The 23,014-nt window shown below is 36.1% G+C and overlaps 1 protein-coding gene across 1 annotated transcript; it reads right to left on the bottom strand.

The window, feature by feature from the left end:
• Positions 1 to 8,267: 8,267 nt before the first annotated feature.
• On the bottom strand, positions 8,268 to 11,019 carry LOC149153000 (Pathogenesis-related thaumatin superfamily protein). Its single transcript, XM_089441076.1, has 2 exons — positions 9,999 to 11,019; positions 8,268 to 9,336 (listed from the first exon to the last, which is right to left on the bottom strand). Exons 1-2 carry the CDS (start codon positions 10,051 to 10,053, stop codon positions 8,633 to 8,635), a joined length of 759 nt encoding a protein of 252 aa, XP_089297202.1. The 5' UTR covers positions 10,054 to 11,019; the 3' UTR covers positions 8,268 to 8,632.
• Positions 11,020 to 23,014: the final 11,995 nt, after the last annotated feature.

Raw genomic sequence — 23,014 nt, 5'->3', positions numbered from 1 at the left:
TTTGGATCTCCAACCCCTCCACACTCTCTTATACCCAACACACACTCACCGAAATGCCGCTCTCAAACTTGTGCTGTTGTTGTGTGTCTTCTCCTCACCTTAGCCTTGCCTTTATAACCTTACATTTATCCAAAACCCTAATCTCAAAGTGATTGATGGTCGAGATTAAATCTCGCCTCATTTGAGATCAGTGACCAAGATTAAAACTTATTCAATAAAGTAAAATACTTTATTTTTCTAAGTTTTATTTTAGCTCAATAAGCCAACATATTAATATGTGATTTTTCCTAAGTTAAACTTAGGCTAAGTTATATCAACAACTTGTTCAACCTAAAGCAAGTGTTCTAAGGTGATATGTGGGCGATTTCTGCACACCTTGACATAAGGACTGTGCAGAAGTACCTGCCTGGGCCACAAATTTGAACACTCCCTCTTAGCGAGGGAGGTGCCTCTGGAAGAACTTCCTCAACCTAGATGTCTCCAAGCTCATCTCAGTATCTGTAGTTGCTCTCTTTGACCTTGAAGCCTGCCCTACTATTTGACTTGAAATTTGAGTTGAGAACCTGTCACAACCAGCGATGCTCCAAGGAGACCTATCACACTCATGAGCATCTATCAATTTCATATCATACTAAGTCTTCTGACAATACCTGTAAAATCACTCTTCCTAGTCACCTGTCCCCTCTCTGACACTGATATTGTATCCAAGACTCACTCGGATACACCCACAAGCTGTTCCAACAACTTGTATGATTGTCCTTGTCTGATGCTAAGCACTACTGCTGCATCCAAGGTCACTTCCTCTGAATATAGAACCACCTGTCCATCCCAGAACAAAATTTTATATTCATCATCTTCCAAGGTTGATACTGAGAGCACGTGTACCATCAACCCTGGAACAAATACCATCCCTGTCACTTCCAAAATCCCTTTCGAATCTAGCTAGAATCTAACACATCCAAACCCCTTTACTGCATGCGTGGTGCTAGCTCCACAACTCACATGGTAGTCTAAGTCTGTCTCTGAAAACACTGCGAAACACTAACGTCATCCCCGTCATGTGATTGGATGCTCTACTATCCAGTAGCCATAACCCAATTCCGATGACTACCTCATCTTGCCTTGTTTGTAACCCTACTGGCTTTGACTTCTTGCTAGTTGGGTATCCTTGTGGCTGGACATTGTTGATAGTTGCTACTATAACAACTTCCTGGGATGCGAGGTCATTGCCCCCTGCAACACACCTCCATGAGTTGGATTTGACTTCTTGCTAGTTGGGTATCCTTGTGGCCTGACATTGCTGATAGTTGCTACTATAACAACTTTCTGGGATGCACTGTCACTACCCCCTGCAACACACCTCCATGAGTTGTTGTTGCATGCCTGCCACAACACTTTGATCGCTCAACTAGTCCGCTTTCCTACGTCGGTGTGCTATTTAGCAATGTTTTTTGTGGTAGTTACACATTGTCCCTTGCGCCCAACCCACCATTGGTTGGTTTCGGCAATAGACAACCTCTTGCCAGAGCCCGCAACTTTCACAGTTACCACTCACACGCAAGCTGCCAATGCTTGATCATTGTTTCCCACACAACCTGGCACCCAGATTTCTCTGTTGTCCACTGATACTCCCTGTATGCAACTATTTGTTCCTTTGTTAAATAATGAATCCATACAGGTGAAGATAGTTTTTAGTAGAGGAGGAATGACCTGTTATAGAGTTTTGTGAACCCAACGTTTCGGACTACTAAGTGAGTCCATCATCAGGGGATGCGTCAATAGATATTTTCAGATCTTAATGATGTATCCAAGAGCTAGAATTTAGGTTATATATATAGGATATTAAAGAAAATATGTAAGAAAATAGGTCGGCTATTATTTTACTGGTTTCTACTTTATTTATTTAATTAATTAATTAAATTATTATTATAATTATTAATTAATTAATTATTATTATTATTATTATTATTTTTTTTAAGGATATAGGTCGGCTATTATTTTGACGCATCCTCTGATGATGGACTCACTTAGTAGTCCGAAACGTTGGGTTCGCAAAACTCTATATTTGTTCCTTTGCTGACGGGTCGATCAACTTCACTTCTACTCGCACTTGCGGCTACTTGCTGTTTAGGGGCTAGCGGCTAAATTGGTTCGTGGCGCTCGTGCCCTTAGTTTCCTTACAAATGGCCTTGCGGTTGATTCTTGTGATGTCTTTTCCTATCAGTGGATTAGCTCACGTTCTGCTATCTATCGACCTTGCTATGTTGATCGATAACTGACTGCGTTCGCTGTGCTGCATCGATTTGCTGCCTATGCCTATCGATCATTGTCAAGGTCGATTGTTGTTGGCTTGTGGCTACTGGCTTGCCTTTTTCCCTACGACCAATTTCATTTGTCGACTAGCGACCTTCCGCTGGTTGTGTGGCTATGCCCACTGCCTCTTGCGCCCTCTTGTTCTCACCACAACCCGGTTTGTGGTGGCTGTGCCTGCCGTCTCCTGTGCCCTCCTGTTCTCATCGCAACCCGGTTTGCGATGACTATGCTGTCGGCAGGTTGGTTGGCTTGATAGCTGTTGCCTCGATCACTGGTGGGCTCGGCCTGTCTGTCATAGCCACGACCTCATCCATTTTTCTTTTTTGTTCTTTCTAATTTTGTTTCATGCCCAGTAAGAACAATTTTAGCATAGATAAAAAAGTATTCACTTCTAAAATAAATTCCATTTCGTACAGTCCTAGACAAACTTGGCTCCGACGATCCAATACGAACCCAACATTTGCAATTCCAAGATCGATTTAGAGTTGGCGCTCTGATACTATGTTAGAATTTGCCAGAACCCAACATTTAGTATTTAGTTCCCAACAATTAATTACGAAAGAAATACATGGCTAAGTTCCTAACCATGGGTTTCAAAACAAGTTGGTCTGACTCAGACTCAACTTGGTAAACCGGTCGGAACCCCCCCAGTCCGACTCGGCCGGTTCGGTAACGGACCAGTGGGACCCACTGAGCTCGATATGAATTGGTCCGACGCGATCATGGCAAAAAAACGGTAGGTTGTGGACTTGAAATTTTGATTTTTTGGTTTTTCTAAATCCTAGCCCCTCTACCCCTCTCCCACGCCTATAAAGGTAACCCAACCCCATCATATTTCTTCACAACTATCTCATTACATTTGTGTGAGCATTTGTGAGGAGTTTGTGAGCAATTGGAGTTGGTTTTGGGAGCAACATTGAGGAGGTTCTTGGATGATTTTTGGAGCAACATTGAGGAGGCTACATGTATGTTTTTTTTACTTCTCAAATCTGCCCTTGTTTTTTTTCTTTTCAAAATCCGGAAATTGAAATGAGTAAATTTTCTAAAAAAAATTAAGAGTTGTTTTCTTTTCTTTTCATTTTCAGACTTTTTCCCTTTCATTTCCAATTCCAATTATCAGAAAATGGCTCCTAGAGTGAAAGACACTGCTTGGGCATATGCTGAGATGATCGACAATCAAATGTATTGCAAATTTTGTCATAAAAAAATTAAGGGAGGCAGAGGGGGCATTCACAAGCTGAAACAACACTTGGCCGGTATTAGAGGCCAAATTGTCCCATGTGCAACACCATTAGAGCAGATTGGGGAAATTAGAAAGGAGTTGCTAGAAAAATTTGAGAAGTTTGAGGAAGACAAAGCTAGGCAAAAAGCAATAGAGGCTGAAATAGGGAGGAAGAGGAGTCTAAAACAAATGATGGTGGCCAACCCCAATTTTGATTATGAGGGCTCTTCATCTATCCCTTGTACTGATGCATCCAACCCCTTTCGCTTTGTTCCTCCCTCTTTGGAGTCTATTCAAGATAAGGGTAAGGGTAAAAAGAAGGGTGGTATCAAAAGTTATTTCTCACCCTCCTCTCCCTCTGATAGTGCACATGGTCCTCAAGCTCATTGAAGTCAAATCCAACCTATTTTAGATACCATTGGAAGAAGGAATTGAGAGAAACTGCTTGTGAATACATAGCCAGATGGTGGTATGATGCTGATATCTCCTTCAATGCTGCTTGTTCACTATATTATGAACCTATGTTTGATGCCATCATTGCTGCTGGTAAGGGCTTCAAAGGCCCTAGTATGCATGAATTAAGGGGATCTCTTTTGCATAAAGAGGTTATGTCCATTGATGAATATTTGAAAGATTTCAAAAGCTCATGGGTGAAAATAGGATGTACCATCATGTCAGATGGATGGACTGATCAAAGGAACCGTACCATCATAATTTTTCTTATCTTTTTACCACAAGGAACCATGTTTCTAAAATCAGTTGATGCATCTGATAAGGTGAAAGATGCACACTTGTTGTTTCAGCTTTTGGATGAGGTTGTTGAACAAGTGGGGGTGGCTAATGTTGTTTAGATCATCACAAATAATGCTTCTATGTTCTTGTTCGTAAAATGTTAGAGGGAAAGCACAAAACCATCTTTTGGACCCCATGTGCTGCACATTGCATAGACCTCATGCTTGAGGATATTGGTAAAATAGATTGGATCAAGAACACTGTAGAGTATAACAAAGTATATCTACAATCATTCATGGGTTTTGAACCCGATGAAGAAAAACACAGGGGGCAAGGATCTTGTTAGGCCTGCCATCATTAGATTTGCGACTCACTTTTTTGACATTGCAATCTATGCTTTCCCAACATAAAAACTTGCAGAAGATGTTTTCCAGTGATGAATGGAATGGATGTCAATGGGCCCGCAAATAGGATGGCAAAGACGTAAGAAAGAAAGTTAATGATGACACATTTTGGAAAAATGCAACAGAGATTGTGAAAATCGCTGAGCCACTAGTTAAGCTGTTGCGGTTGGTGGATGGGGAAGATTGGCTATGGTTTTCATTTATGAGGTTATGGATCAAGCAACAGAGCAAATAAGGGCAACATACAAGGATAGAGTGGCTAAGTATGGGCCTATTTGGGAGATCATTAATCAAAGATGGAACAATCAACTCTATCGCCCTATACATGTAACTGGATATTTCTTGAATCCAAGGTATCATTATACAACTCAGCTAGGAAAAGATTTGATTGGAGAAGTGAAAAATGATAGTATGAGTGCCTTGAGCGCATGGTCCTTGATGAGAGTGAGCAGTTGGAGATACGCCGACAGATCAATTGTTTCAATAGAGCCAAAGGTACCTCTGGCAAAAACCTAGCAAGGATTGCAAGGGACACAGATGAGCCAGGTAAACAATTTCAATTTTCAATTTCATATTTCGTTAAATTGCTTATAATTTGAAAATTGGATATAATTTGTTGAATTAACTCATTACACAACTATGTTTTTTGCAGCACACTGGTGGGAGGCATTTGGTAGCTAGTGTCCTCAATTGCAAAAGTTTGCAATTCAAAATTTGAGTCAAACTTGCAGTGCTTCTGGGTGTGAGTGCAATTGGTTTGTTTTTGAGAGGATTCACACGAAGAAGAAAAACCGTTTAGAACAAAAATGGTTAAATGATCTACTCTTTGTCCAATACACAGGGGCTTCACTCAATGAATCTTTGTCCTATCATGTGCTTTCGTGGCATATCAAACAACACCCTTAATTTCACTACATAATGGAAAATACCCTTAAAAATCACATTATTTAACCTCCTACCAATACGAACCCAATACATCTTCCCAATTAAAAAAACCCCTACTTCCACTAGATATTGTAGGTATCCATTTTTTCATTAACATTTTTTTATACCTCTTTATATTTTTTTCATTAACTTTGAATTCCATTTTTTATACTTTCCAATATAAAAACCCTTTACCCCCTATATATCCCCCAATATGAACCCACGTGGTATGGTATTGCTCCCCTAGTGGAGCCCAGTGGTCCAATATAAGCTCCGGCTAAGATGCAACCAATAGTTGAACAAAAGAATTGATACAGATCCCATTGTGTTGGAAGATATTGATCCAACCTAATATTGGGTAGTGGAGACTCAACCAACAAAGTTTGACCTTGATGAGGATATTGATCTTGATGTTGATATGGAGTTGGATGCATTAGGGACTGATCAGTTATATGCAGATCCACTAGTACTAGCCCAAAGTCCTCCGGCAGGGACTTCCTCTACTTAGCCGCAACGCAAGCACATAGCTCGTCTATCTTAGCATGCAGCTAGTGCTAGTGCTACTACTTCTATAATTGCTATTGGAGATCTTCATGAAGAGGAGGGGGAGCCATTGATTTCCTCGTCTCACTCCGATTCAGAGTCCGAGCGAGATGATGTTGCCATGTCTAGCAGTAGTGATCATTGATGATTGATCATGTTGATCAATGAGATAGTATTTTGTATTAATGACTTGTAGTCTTGCTGTTGTATTGTTTTGTTGTAGAGACCATTTAGAGCCTCCTTGGTTATATGTTTTTTTTGTTTGTTTGATCTCCATATATTACATTTATTGGACAATGCACTGGGTGCCGTTTTGATATAACAGATATATTCATGAGCATACTTTGATCATATGTTGTTGTCTCTCTATTACTCTAATGCTTTTAGTTTGGAAACATGAATGAAAATCTTAAAACATATGTTTTTTCATTAAAAATTAAATATTTAATGTACTTTTTACAAACACTGAGTCATTAGAATCAACTAGTCTTAGTCGGAGTTGACTCTCGGCTGATTCCTAGTTTTAATACGTTGTTCCTAACACAATTTCAGCGCAAACAAATTACACGGTCTGAATCACAATGAGACACATGTTTCTACCCAACAAATCAAATTCTTTATTAAAATTACTTAAAACCTACTTGGGCTCCCGTCATGGGATAATGGCCCAACTGAGAAAATACAGATCACAAAACTTTGGATCTGATCCAGCAGGTCTGCTCTCTCGCAGATCTGGATCTCCAACTCTTATGCACTCTCTCGGACCTAGCACGCGCTTATTGAGATGCCACTCTCAAACTTGTGCTGCTATTGTGTGTCTTCTTTTCACCTCAGCCTTGCCTTTAGAACTTTACATTGAGCCAAAACACTAATCCTAACCCTAACCCTAACCCTAATCTCAATAAGTCAATATATTAATATGTGCCTTTTCCAAAGTTAAACTTAGGCTAAGTTACATCAGCAACTTGCTCAACCTAAAGCAAGTGTTCTAAGGTGATATGTTGGTGATTTCTGCACGCATAGACACAAGGCATGTGTAAAAGTACCTGCTCGAGCTACAAACTTCAACAACACTTACAGCTGGAAAATGAACAGCAAAAGCGTAAACACAATACAGCAATCCCTTTAAATTAGCCTTTCATTTAAATAATTCAAGCTTACAAGGAAACCTACACAAGCTGTCAAATGAACCGCTGTATGTTATACAAAAAAATGGATCTGCACTTACTGAGATAAATCTGCGTGCTGGACAACTGAAAATCTGCTTGCCTGAATTGCTGTATAGCACTGTTCGACCTTATCCATATAACTGGAAGGATTGTACTTGGCTTGCTTCTTGACCTTGGATGCTCTCCTATGCTCTGAATTTGGTCAACTGATCTCTCTTTGATCTCACTAGTCTTCTTGATGTACTAAATGTGTATTCAACTTTTTTCATCTTGTCCTATATATGCTTAGAGAGAAAGTAATCTGCTCTATCCTAGTAACTGATTTCCGAAGTCTTAGCAACTAATCTCCTTAATCCTGCCAGCTAATTAAAAATAATTTCTAATCTCTATTTGATATTAACTTTATATATTATTATTATTATGTTTTTATTTATTTTTTCACAATTTTTTTTTTTTTTTAAATGATAATGCAAAACATATGTATCTATATGATAAGCACCTAACCAAATATGATATTTGCTTCCAAAGATTAGTTGTTTGTTTTCCATGCTCGTTACATTCATCCAATTTATTAGACGCATTGACATAACATATTTTTCGTCCAATTTGGTGTGCCCGTACAATCGAGAAATTGTCCACGAACATCACCATTCAGACACCATTTTATATTCAAGGTAGTTAGTCCATTTGAAAATGGAGTAAGCATATTTTTACTTTTATTTTTATTTTTTCATTTAGGCAGAGTTGAGGCAGTGTTAGTTTTAGTTTTTATGAAACATGATTTATATATTTATGAGATGTTAAGAAAATAGCGAGAAACTTGTGAAATCTGGATACCTATACCTTCAATTCTTTTCCAATAATCTAATAAAACTAAATCCCACATGAACTAACATTTATATTTTCGCATTATTGCAATGGATTTGTTTTGTATAATGCAACATGTCATGTGAGATCGCATCACTGAATAAGGCCGGGCTATTTGTCTGAGGTAGGGAATTGTCAGCAATTTTTATAAATCGGAAAATATCAATTCAAAGCTCCTTCTATCTCGGCAAACATTTAGATCCACCACTCTTCCAGTGAGAATTGCATCACATATCTTCGATCGAGGTTAAACATTTATTTTCCAACTTCAAATTGTACAGTATAAGAAACGCATAAAAGCTCTGACAGGCTGGCTAGTCATTTTATTTACTTGTTCCAAATTGAAAATAAAAGTATGCACTGTATCATGACGATATTCTAACAACTATAGGTATTAAATTAAGAGCCGATCAGCATGGATGGCATAGCGTTGGAAGCAGTGGTGTTGCTGTGATGATCTAGTGACAGAAGATAAGCTTGATCTCGTTTGGTGTAACGCAGTTGTGAACGAGAGCAGGATTGTCGTCGGGAAACGCGAAAGCATTAGGGCATGCGCGTTTAAACATCTGGGAATATGTTGTAGGCGGGCATGTACGGGAGCCGTTGTAATGCTGGCCAGTGCAGCAGTAGGCATCTGTTCTGAAAGCCTGGCATGCAGTCTTGCAAGCTATTACATTATTTCCATTCTTTACTTGAAGCTCCTTAGGACAGCTCTCAAGCATATTAGCCCTACATCTAGGGATGCCGCACTGCCCGCGACCTCCATGAGGTGTAATGGTTAAGGGCAAGTTGAAACCGTTTACCAGACTCAGAGTATATGAAGAAACATCATTGCCTCCATGATGCAAAGACAGCTGCGCAAGAGTCACCGGGTTTCTTCCTCCCGTGCCATTGCACTGTAGTTTACCATCACAGTCTCCCGTTAGGCATGATCCGTTCCCTCCGCTGAAACTGCAACCAGTTCTTGCCCAAACAACACCGTTCCACGGGTTTGCCACGGTAAAACTCCTGGATTTAAGACTTTCCAGAGCAAACCCGCCTTGCTCCAGCACATCGTGCCCTTCACTTGCCTGCAATCCAGGCCATATAGTGACAGGGCAACTGTTCATGATAGTAATGGTCAGAGGACTGGTTTTAGCGCAGATCACCATCATTGCCCCACCTAGGTCAAAGTTCAAAACGAAGAAAGCATTCTTAATCAGTCTGTTGTCGTGTTAATGCTGGGCATACTTATCTCCATTACACGTTCTGGGAATATTCGGGAATCAGACTGGTAGCAGTAAGGTTAATTGTTTGACTTCGCTGCTATCCGTCCGACTCTGAAATATTCTCAAAATTTACAATCAAGGTAAATTCAACAATTTCAATTTCAAGAAAAATTCAAAACATAGCTGTACTCTGTTTCTTCCATAACCACAGGAGACCTTTAGATCAGATTCTCAGAACCAACAAAAATGTCAAGGAGCAGCTACAACATAAACACTAATCCAACTCCTCGTAGAGTTATATGGAGTACCAACTAAGAATTTAAATTCATTGCTGAACTTATCTAGATTTTAGATTTTGGAAATATTTCAGGATCCAATAGACGACAGGAAATTCAATTGTTAAGCAAAAATCAACTAATAAACAGAAAAAAAAAGAAAAAAAGAAAAGAAAAAACAAACTTAACTGAGAAAAGAATCAGTAATAGAATTGATGAACTTCTCTAGATTTTAGCTTTTGGAAATATTGGATTTTTCAGAATCCAATAGACAACAGGAAATTCAATTGTTAAGCAAAAACCAACTAATAAACAGAAAAAATTTCAAAAAAAAAACTTACCTGAGAAAAGAATCAGTAATAGAGAAAGGGCGCTCGACCTTAAGATTAAGCCCATATTGATCACTACTCAGATATCAGGATTAAGACTGTTAAGTCTTAAATGATATTGAAGAAGAAAGAAATGCAAGGGAAGCCCGGAGGCAGATACTAGATGGATGGGTATGAGGTGAATCATTCGCTGAATTTATAAGAGATTTCAGGAATTAGGAAAAGGGTCGGGTCACGCGAGTACTATGAAATGATTATTAATCACCTCCAAAGCGTGGGAAGCCTATGGACGCAAAGCAGTTAAAAATTCTGTGGATAGGTGAAAAATAGGATAGGCTCAGTCATATTATAACGCAAGGGACATTCTTATCAAAAACAAGTTTGCCCGCATAACATTTACGTGATACATCTTTCCCATAAATAACTCCCATCATGTAATTTCCATTCCATCCAAACATTTTCATTGTTTCGTTCAACCATTTGTGACATTTTTTTAGGTTCAGGGAAACAATGCAACTCCCATCATGTAATTTCCATTCCATCTGAACATTTTCATTGTTTCGTTCAATCATTTGTGACATTTTTTTTTTTGGTTCAGGGAAACAATGCAGTGTCAATTTAGAGAGTTGAAAGCTATTGGTGGCCCCAAAAGGGATATGATAGAAAGAGTGATGTAATGATTATTTATTTCTATAGGTATGCTTATTTTGGAATATGGTTTTTTTAATTTAATTATCAATAATTATTGAGTTGATAGTAGAAATTTAATCTCTATAGAATATTTTAGAATATTTTTAGTATTGGAGACAAATTTATTTTAAAATATTAGTCTTTTTAATTAAATTTATTAGTAAAAAAATGTTACCTGAATAAGTGACATGAAATGATTTATGGTTTTTTTGGGCATGTGATATTGATAATCCATGATATTGTAACAATGGCTATTCACATTTTAAGGGCATGTGATATTGATAAGTCATGATATTGTAACAATGCCTATTCACATTTTAAGAATCTCCATGATAAGTGGAGGTGACTCTCCATGGTAAATAATAGTGTTATATGTTTTTTAAAATGTATTATATTTAACTTATATATGAATTTTTTTTTTTTTTAATAAGAATTATTGTTATTTTAAATAAAATTATAATTTAGTTAATTATTTAATTTTAGAAATTTGATGCTTATTGTGGCTTGATGCTTGTAGACATTTGTTATCCATTTAATTTATATGGCTGCATTAGTAAAAATTAATCAGTATTTATTTTTGGGTAGTCTCTCTTTTACGTTTTGTCTGTGCACTTTCAATGTTATCCTGCCATTTGTCATGTTATTTGCGCTTTTTTTGGGTTGCTTTTATCTATCCATTGTTGTTGAACTTAACTGGATTACAGACTACGAGAATATGCCATAATTTAATGTAGAGGAGTGAAGTCAATTGAGATAAAGATAACCCTCAACAACTTCTCTGGTTTAGGGAACATTTCACATAAATTGAGATCCATTCTGTCATCGTGGTACTTTCCTGCACTGGCAAGCCAGAACAATGTAATCTACAATTTAAAGATTTATTCACGGTGTTGGCCAAATATTAATCAAAGATGGTTCGCTGCCTAATTTTGTCCATCAAATATCATATTATTTTCATGTAATTTTGTATCAAATTCGATGACCACGATACCATCAAAGACAATTGCAATTCTTTATGGGTTTCTCGCCTCCATTTATTTCTGACGGCAATGGTGGCCCTCTCTTTCACATGAAGTCTCTCAGAGCGTGCTCCCCTTCTCGGAAGAAAGTCTTTTGACAACCGTACATTTATTAAGATAATCGGTGTGTCTTCATTTCGAACGGCAGCTGCTGCAATCTGTGGTTGATTTTGGTTTAGGTTGCGTAATTTGCAAGAGGGATTTGTCCAATTGTTTTCTCGGATAGTCATCATATCAGAATCACACCATTCCATCACTAATGATAAGGTGTAGAGCAGTTAGTTAATGAGGTGTATAACAATTATGTGGGGTTTAATTTTATGATGGCGAGAGCTACTTGCGGAGATCAAATTATTCCATGTTCAAACTTAGCAGAATTTTCCAATATCAAATGTTTCAAAGAACTTCCTTTCACAGTTAGATGAAAAGAAAAATAACCATTTAACCCCACAGGCCAATGCTATCACCTCCGGAACAAATTATATAAAGCTCATTGGGCAGCAGACCATACACTTACAGATCCAGTACCCAGCAACTAGTTCTGTTATTGTAAACTTCTCAAAGTGAATGTATTTCGATCCAGGGCCGGAAGAAATCCCATCTGATGCAACGTGTTGTCGATTTCCTTTGTTCATTTATCTATTCACTGACCATAAATATTTGCTCCCAAATTCAAGCTCGGATGAGAATCTGTCTAGAAAACACCTTTTTTCACGGGCTGTCGTTATCCATTGATCATTTATCTATTCACTCACCATAAATATTTGTATGGTGTCATTGTACATTAATCGTGTTCAAGTCTATTCGCAAGAAATTGATGTAAAAATAAAAAAATTATATATATATATATATATATATAATATGGTTTTTTAAGTCTATTCGCAAATAATGGATAATGGATGTAAAAATAATTTTTTTTATAAAGATCTATGTATATTTATTTTTTATTAACTTATTTAGACGTGACAAAATTTATTGCAAGTGTGAATTAGTGGTGAACACAAGTGGTGAAAATAGTTATAATTGACTACACATTTGAAATGAAGAATGTCTATTCGCAAATAATGGATGTAAACATAATTTTTTTATAAAGATGTATGTATATTTATTTTTTATTAAAAATAATTTTTTTTATAAAGATGTATGTATATCTATATTTTATTAACTTATTTAGAGGAGGTGACAAAATTTATTACAAGTCACTTGTGAATTAGTGGTGAAAATAGTTATAATTCACTACACATTTGAAATGAAGTAAGTGGTAGTTGGTAAGCGGTGGACTAGACTATCAATTATGCAAGTTGTTATTTGGTCCTTCACCATAAATGTTAAATCTGATTTGTGGCTTCAAACATAGATAGTATATCCTTCTAAATAAGTATGGATGTTTAATTAGATAAGTGGGTATTCATTCATTGAAAAAACGTTAGAAAATCTGAAAAATATTAGAAAATCTTAAAATCAAAATGGATGTTATGAGAGGATTCCATTTTGAGGAATGTGTACAGCATCAAAATCAATGTTGGTATTCATTTTATAGATTTGGCAGGTTGGTATTCAATTTATATCTTTTATTTTAAGTTCATTTATCAAATCTAACAATTGGGTAAATATTAATTTGAATTTTCTCTTATTATTTTTATGTATAATCTTATGGATGACATTTATTTTATGCATTGAACTCTTAGGGTTGCTTCTGGCTTTAGGATTTGGTGGAAGAAGTGTGTTAATTGATGATTTTTTTAAAGGTCTTTATACATTGTCCACTCACCCAAATCTATATGTAGTGGATCTTGGATGGTTGTAATGAGTTTGTTCTATGATCTAGGATTTTCTATCATCATAGATTTGGTAGCACTTTGTCATTAATTTATGGACCTTTATAAGACAATGACAAAAGTAAGATAATCCATTTTTTTTTTTTTTGTTAATTTTAGTATTTAATTTTAAGATTATAATTATTGTTTGATTTGAATAATTTTAACTTAATTTACATAATTGACCATTAATTATTATACCATTAATGATATTAAATGCATCTTCATCTCAAAATACATTTAAATCTCGAAGATTGAAATATTGTTTCAAATATTTTTTCATATTAGTGACCCTTACACCGTTGAAGGACTTCGTTTTTACTGGATCCTTTTTATGTTTAAAAATATGTAAATTGATAGCAAGTACAACGCTGAAGGACTTGGTTTTTACGAGATCCTTTTTATGTTTAAGAATATGTAAATTGATCGTAAGTTTCTAAGAACTAAGCTATAGTGTTTAGGGATCCAACTACTTTTATTTAAAATAATTATGTAAATCAATTGTGGATTCAACTATTTTTATTAGATCATCTTTATATTTAAAATTATGTAAACTAATTTAAAATTATGTAAATTAATTGAGTTGATGGGATGATTGAAAAAAATAAAATTATGTAAACTAATTTAATTACATAATTTTAAATTATGTAAATTAATTGAGTTGATGGGATGATTGAAAAAAATAAAATAATGTAAACTAATTAAAAATTATGTAAATTAATTGAGTTAATAGGATGATTGAAAAAAAAGAGTGGGGAAGTCAAATTGAGAAGTGGCATTTTATGAATATAATAAATTAATATTAATTCAATGCATATTTTGTTTAGTTTTTATTATATAAATTTAATTTTGTAAAAATATAATAAATATTTTTATTTCAAGTGTATGTGAGTATCCTCTATTACTGTAAATATTTTTATTTCAAGTGTATGTGAGTATCCTCTATTACTGTAAATATCTTATTTAGTGTTTTTGGGACAATTGAGTCAATAGTCAAGAAGGAAATTCAACTATCCTAGGTTAGGTTTGGTTTATATGATTTAAAAAACAAAAATGGTAGAGAACTCACAACCTTATAATGGGGAGGAACAATTATCCAAGCCATGGCATGAGCAACAATGAAACTTGCAAACCTGGAACCACAAGCACATTGGATAATTGATCCAATTAGTAATTTTGTGCTTGAACTGAGATGGAGTTTAGCCATACTTGTGTAACCTATAGCTAAGCATTCTATGTTTTGAGGTAGTTCATGGCTCGAAGAAAAGACTTCATGTTTTGAGGAGCTAACCTATAGCTAAGAGTTGAAGTACCCTATCCAAATTGCGAGGTCACAACCTTGACATAAATGTTAGATATTTGGCCCAACTTGAAAAATAGAGATTATGGTTGATGAGATCTAGTCATGAGCTAAAAAAATGGGGATGGGACTCAAACAAAGAGAGTCCAATGACATTCAAAGAAGACATTGTTGATGGAGGTAGAATGATGAGAGACAAAGCATATAGTAAAAAGTGGATGCTTTGAGTCAACAAGACTTAGAGCTAACCTATGGGAATCAAAGCAAAGAAAGAGAGAATTCACAACCTACAACATGAAGGGACATAGTTATTCATGTGATGATGTGTGCAACATTGAAACATGCAAACAAGGAACCCACCAACAACTTGGTTTGTTATTCTAGCCATTAATTCTACACCTAAACTAAGATGGGGCTAAGATATATTTGTGTGACTTGTACCTAAGCATTTCATGGTTTGAGGTAGTTCATGGCTTGAAGAACAAACTTCATCTTTCGAGGAGTTGACCTATAGTTAAGAGTGGACCACATGGAAACAACATAAATGTCACATATTTGGTAAACACCAATATATATTGACATTCTTAGTAAAGTATCATCACTTCCTCTTTATTTTTAAGCTAATAATCCATTGCTACATCTCCTCAAACTAATGGAATGTAGAAAAATCAAATGGAAACCTAAGGAAGGCGGCTTAATTTTTTGTTTTGTTTTTAAATTGATTATACATTGTCAATTTCAAGTAATTTAATAACAATCAAAGCATCATTACTATCTTGGAAAATAATTTTTTAATAAATGACAATGTGTGTAATGTCCTTCATGGTCATATGTGCATTTAGAAGACCTACACCAAGCTCTTGCTCATATTCTCTCATGAGAACAACTTTACACATGAATACTATTTGTGTTTCATATTTAATTCATGCTACATGGAAATGTGAAAATTCTTTTATATACATTTAGAATTCAACTATGGTAATGATTACCCATATGAAAAATCATTTTAAGACATAATTCATAGAACCGATTTAGTGGATCCTCTATTAGTTATTCATAAACCATTCAAAACATTTCTCTAATCTTCAAACGAGGTTTCATTCTCATTCATTTCAACATTTCCTTATCCCCACTTCAAAACAATTAACACATGACACATGAAAGACCATGTGTAATCTCCTTTATGGCTATATGTACATTTGAAAGACCTACACCAAACTCATGCCCATATTCTCTATAAGAACAATTGACCCATGGCTATCATATGCATGGGGTCTCCACTTAGTGAAAATGTGACACAACACTTGCGCTCATGGGATATTAAAGAACATCTCTAATTTCATTAGATATTGATAAATGCGCCCCAAAATCCTTTTTATGAAGCCCCCTCTCAATACATCACACCACTCCCCACATTTTTACTAGATAGCCCCTATTTTTACCAAACACCCCCCTCTGTATCGCCAATATCTATTCCCCCCCCGGTACTCTACACTACCAACTCCCACCACCAATACCTACTATATATTGACTCTATTTTTCATAATTTTGAAATCCCCTTCACAATATAAAATCCCACTTTATAAACGAATGTGATAAAATATTGGTAACAAGGTCAAGCTCATCTATGTATATATTTAGAAATCAATTGTGACAATGCTTAACTCTTAAAGATTATTTTAATACATTATTCATGGACCTTATTTAATGGATCCTCTATTAGAAACCATCCAAAACACTTATATTTTCTTCAAACAAGCTTTTGTTTTGTTTTCCCCACTTTGGAAGTATGCTAGTTATAAGAATATGGTGTAAAAAATGAAATATAGGAAATTAAAATAATTTGTCAATAAATAAATTTTTTTAATGAAAAGTTTGTTTATTAAAAAGAATAAATTTGTTTTTATCTAAGGGTTGAATTTAATTGAAATTTCCAAAATAGCGATTTGCTAATTAAGAAGAATTATTCAAGATATAAGTGCAATTTATTAAAATATTGTATAAGAAAATGAAAGGTAATAAATCAATTTAATTTTAACAATAAATGACTTTCATTATGGAAGATTTATATAAATGATTTTTTTTTTTTTAATAAATAGTTGTTTGTTACCTTTTCTCTAAAACATAATGTATATGTTGGTGCAAAGATATTAGCTTAGTACCTAAATGATGTGATTTCTTGAAACAATTTTATCCCGTTGTAGAAAACTACTAACTTTTTATGTGCCACTATGTCTCTTAATGCTTTTGCTTTTAAAATTTTTGTACAAAGATTGATGTATTATAGGGACTCAACAGAGTGGCTAAGTAGCATGATGTTTACTCGTCCGATGTGAGCGGTTCTCTCTCTTCCCCGGGATACTTAGCCGCGTTGACACCAACCAGCACATGCAGGGTCAGATTTAAGCAGCGGAGGTAGTTTCCGATATGCGATTAGCGACAAGTCACTAATCACATATCGCAGGGCAAACCTCTCAGTGAAGAGAAGCCTTGAGCACCCAGACTCGAAATAATTATAAAACTCGGAGAATATTGTTTCGGTTCCATCGGAGCGGGATTCCACAAAACCGGCAGGATATCGGATGGGCTTTGAGCGGTAAGCGGTTTCAACCGAGTTCCACCCGATGCCATAGAGCGATTGCCATGCACCTCGAGGAAGAGAGAGAACCGCTCACATTGGACGGGTAAACATCATGTTACTTAGCCGCTCTGTTGGGTCCCTATAATACTTCAATCCTCCTGGTCCAGCCTTCAGTGGTGGTCTCTCTGTTATGTTTTCAAGGCAGAGTTTTTACAATAGTGAGCTCAATTTGAGTCTCACACAACAGATACAAATCAGTAAGACTGTACTTAGATCCCCCATGTCTCTGGAGTACACAGAGTCTCCTTAGTGACTCTTGACCTCTATTGGTCACGGTAGTATGAGTCCAATATGAGACTTAATGCATGATAGGCATATACAGAGGAGTTTGCTTGAACCTCTCAAGTCTTCTCTAGAGTACACAGACTCTCTGACCCTCTTTGTCTCTGTCTTAATCCTGGCTCGATGTTGCCTTTACTTCTGTAGGTCAGCTCAGCTTCTTCTCTATGCTTTCGGCTTACTGCCTACTCCTTACTGCTCTTAACTTGCTTATCTCTCTGTCAGTTTGTGGCTTTTAAGCCAATTTGCTTCCTGACTATTTGTTATCACTTCTCGGCTTTCCGGTTCCCCTGCCTCTGTCCGTTTGAATCCCTCGTCCTGCGTAATTAGTCACTGTATAACACCTCACAGGGGGTGGCCACTTATTTCATAACGGATGAGTGTTAGTTCTCTTGGACACATTTGAAACGGCCGTTTTTTTCGTTAACTCCAAGAACGCCCGCGAAACACGACCTTCTATCAATGCATCATCCATATCGGACTTCAAATCCTATGTGATCTTGCTTTATAATCTTATCAAATCTGGTCATCCATTGGAACGCGTCTCCACTGTTGATTTGGAGGCCCCAGATCCTACGGTCATCGTTCATATCGGGCGGCTAAGTAGCATGATGTTTACCCGTCCGATGTGAGCGGTTCTCTCTCTCTTCCCTGGGACGCATGGCAATCGCTGTATGGCATCGGGCGGAACTCGGTTGAAACCGCTTACCGCTCGAAGCCCGTCCGATATCCTGCCGGTTTTGTGGAATCCCGCTCTGACGGAACCGAAACAATATTCTCTGAGTTTTATAATTATTTTGGGTCCGGGTGCTCGAGGCTTCTCTTCACTGAGAGGTTTGCCCTGTGATATGTGATTAGCGACTTGTCACTAATCGCATATCGGAAACTACCTTTGCTGCTTAAATTTGACCTTGCATTTGCTGGTTGGTGTCAGAACGCGTTACCATGGTCCGCCGCTCTGCACACTAGATCGACAGCCCTCGTTGATCCGTGCTGATTGCGATTGCAACTGTCTGAGGATTCCCTCCAATATCTTGATCTTTATAAGACTTTGAATCTTTGGCATAATTTTTAGAGAGTTCATGAAAACTTAGAGAGTGTTCTAGGATCCATTTTGGATCACTTTATAGAATGAAACCATCAAAATTCATTCACACTAGTGGGATTTGATTTAGAAAAAAGAGGATACAGGGGTGGGTTTCGATCCACTTATGTGTGCATGGGTCATGAAACCATTTTTAATATAGTCTCTCTGAGTGCAACCACATGGTTTACCACTACCTCAAGGCTCCTCCATGGCTTCAGGGCTAGGCCCGAATGGGAATTAAACCTTTCCTAATGGTGAAAATCTCTTTTCTTTCCACCGTTAGATCTAACTGCTTTGAGCTTTGAAAAGAACGACATGGGGTCGGGCTTTGATACACTTATGTGTGCACAAGTCATCAGCGCATTTAATATGATCTTTGTGGGTGCAACTACACATTCAACCACTACCTCAAGGTGCCCCCATGGCCTTAGGATAAGATCTCATGGGTATTGAACCTTGTACAAACAATAACCATTTATGAATTGACATTCACCATTTTCCTTTTCTTCTTAAGCTAAAAAAAAGCAACAATGATTATGCATGTTGAAAGTTCATAAGCAACCATCACTTAAGATTATCATCCAATAACATTCATTTTATTCACAAAATATCATAACATAACTTATGATAAAAAATACTTAAAAAAATTGTATTATGCAAAAATTTTCTATAGTCATAAAAAGTATCCACAATCATAAAAATAATCCACAGCTATAAAAATACATTATTGTGTAAAACTAGGCAAGAGATGCATGGTAAAACCCTAGAAATACAAAACATGTTTGTAAAAAGTAAGCCATGTTGTATTATACCTTAGGTTTTGTTATGAAGTTTATGCCTTGAAAATAATAAAAAACCAAAATCACTGTCCACTTCAAAGGATAAACCACCTTTTACAACGAATACAATGTATAAGACAAGATTTGATGATCCTCAGACTAGGTATCCTTCGTATATATAAGAGAGAAAGGGTACAATTATAATGAAATGGTACAATGAAAGGTTCGAGCTGACACAACAATATAATAATGCAAATGTAATAATTTGATATCTAGGGTTAAATAAGGGGTTTGAGGGTTAACATGGGGCTTATATGGGGTTTACGATTCCCCTCCACTTAAAACAAGTGTTGTACTCAAACCTTGAGTAACTGTGGGCATTTCTGCATGAACAACTCATCTTCCCATGTTTTCTCTTCCATTGGTAGATTTTCCCATTCGCTGAGGCAGCTATAATTTATTTCTCAACTTCTTATCCCTTGTTTCCATGATTTTTTTTAGTTCCAAAATGATTTTCCCTTCTTGGTTAATCTATGATAAAATATTTTGGATTGGGATTTTTTCACTTCTTAACTTCTTTAAGCAAGAAACGCGGAATACTGGATGTACACATGAAGATGGAGGGAACTCCAATTTGTAAGCAATACTTCCAATCGTCTCCAACACCTTATAGAGGCCATAATATCTTGGTGCTAATTTATTTTCCTTTTGTTGCTTGAGGGACATCTATGTATATGGTTGTAATCTCACAAATATCCAACCCACCACTTCAAATTCCCTTTCATTGTGATGTTGATATACTTGTTGGTTTCATCATATTTTGTGTTATAACCAAGTTGTCCTTCAATAGTTTGAAAAACTCTTGTTGGTGCCCTATGTGGTCCTCCACTACTTGAGCCATTATAATCCCTTTCAAGGGTCATGTGGTGAATGGAGCATGATATCTATAAAGTGCCATAATTGGGGACCTTTTTGATGAAGCAAGGAAGGATGTATTCTACCACCATTTTGCTAAGGGAAGCCACTTGACCCATTGTCTTTGTTTATCAGATTCAAAACAACATAGATATAATTATAAACATTTATTCATAATTTTAGTTTTCCCATCAGAATGAGGACGACTAGATGAGCTGTGAACCAATTGAGTTCCCAAACAAGAAAATAATCCAGTATATAATTTTCTAGTGAAAATTGGAATTTGTCACTTACAAATATCCAGTATTCCATATAGCTTTTAGAATGTTTCCATGAATGATTCATTCTATACTTGTTTTAAAAGGATGAGAAAGAAAGAAAAAATGGGCATACTTTGTCATTTGAACTACCACTACCATATAAGGAGATCTTTTTATTTTTAGGGTCATCCTAACCCTGTCACACTTAAGGTCATAATACTCTGGAGCACACAATTTAGGGTTGTGCTATTCTCTAAGGACCCCTTTAATGGGGTTCCACTTTCTTTCTAGTATCTCCTTTCTAGTTATTTTCTATGCTAATTATATTGTAGACTTCCAACCTCCTTTTGGATCTATCATTGCTTATGGGATCAAAGAAACCTATGTCACCTTATACCTCTTATGCATTAACCTTAAATCCTAAAGAGCTAGGTCTTAAAGAATATCTAGAGGAGCTCAATAAAATTGTCTCTTTCGATAGGGAGCTAGGCTTAATCAAGAGTATGGATTCATAATATTTTTTTTCCCACTTTGGGTGTTTGTGAGAAAATTCCCTAGGGCTAGGGTTGGAAGCCCCAATAGAGGAAAACATAACATTCAACAAAAAGAGTCAAACAAGCAAGCATACAACTTGAATTTATAAAGTAGGTGTGTTGTACTCACCCGTAGGTCCTACAGTTGATGAAGATCATGTAGGGTCCAAACCCTAACTTCTCTTCCGGAAGTTGTAGAGTTGTAGGATGGATGAGAAAAATCGAGAACGAATCACATCATTCAAAGAATATATGCATATAAACAATTTAATATACAAAGATATATGTTATACATTCACATTCATAAGAAATTAACGATGAAAATAGGAACGACATATGAGTATCTTTATTGAAAGAGTAGCAACAAAGAGGTAGTTATGATATAACCTGTTCTTGGCTACCAAAACTGGTAAAACCTTCCAACAGATCCTTCCTACCTAGACCAACGAAGACATCCTCTCCAACAATAGTAACGAGATGCGAGATAAGACATCTCAACAACAATGCGAGGAAACTAGGATTTAGAGATAGGAAAGGTACATAAATCACACGATAACATAGACCTAATATGGCGGGAATTTGACAAAGTGTGGATGCCAATTATTAGGATGCGTATGAGGGAAACGCATAGGGTGTATTTATATCACCAAAAATCAATTGGGTTGGCTGTGCTATGAGCTCCTATAGGTTTAACTTGTAAACCCGACCTGAAAAATAGCTGAATGATATATTTTTTTCAAATTTTAAAAAGCTGTACACGGGAAGCTTTCAAGAGAACTGTGTACATACATGTTTTTATTGTGGGAAAATTACATATAGATTTTGAAAATTGTTTTTAAAGATAATTATAGGTCTACAAGGGAAAAAGGATTTGCGCAAGCCAACATAAACATCTGATAAAAAAAGTGTGGAAAAATATGCTATACATTGGGGTACCCCCTCTTATCCTAACCTTTCAGATCAAGTAGTGGAAATATACTCTTATACTCATCATTTTCATAATATGGGTTGGGGTTGTACTTTTTAATAAACCTTAGGTAAAAACATTAATCTGAGTTTAGTATTTTAACCTTTTTTTGGTCCAAATTGTGTTGTTAGGTGATTCCATTTTTCCATTATTAACTATTCAATTTTGACATGGTTTTTGGACAATGTGTGAGTACATAAATTTTAGTAGTGCTTCACTTAATTTTTCAAAAAAAAATCATGAATGTTTGGAGACTCCTAATATATACTTGTATAGTATGATGTCATAACATACAAATCCAGGTTGATGTTTTTACCCCTGTACTTTATCCAAATTATCTAAATTATTCGATGAGAAACATAAAAGAACATACACTGTTGGGAGTCCCCTTGAGGAAGCACCACTGCTTCTTTGAAATCACATTGGCTTGAAACTTGAGAGATGGAACCTCCTCTATCTCTTTCAAAGGGACCTCGACATACTTTTGAGAAACCCTAACTTTTGCAATATATTTTCCCATGCTTTGTCACATAGATTTCGGATATGTTTTTTAACCCAAACATAATGGTGTATATTAAGGGAGCAATACACCACCAAATGACCATATCTATGGCATCTTAGGCACCTAAATGGGAATATCTGTGTAGTTTAATATCCATAAATATGTGATAGGACCTATTTAAATACATATTTTCTCCTATTAAACCCCACAAAGATTCAAACCTACCAAAATATGTGCAA

The sequence above is a fragment of the Pinus tabuliformis genome, chromosome 9, assembly GCF_031772625.1.
Source record: "Pinus tabuliformis cultivar Carrire ecotype Pingquan chromosome 9, CPIR1, whole genome shotgun sequence".
NCBI lineage: Eukaryota > Viridiplantae > Streptophyta > Pinopsida > Pinales > Pinaceae > Pinus > Pinus tabuliformis.
Note: the sequence above shows the minus strand (reverse complement) of the source record. Positions and strands in the feature narration are given on the sequence as shown.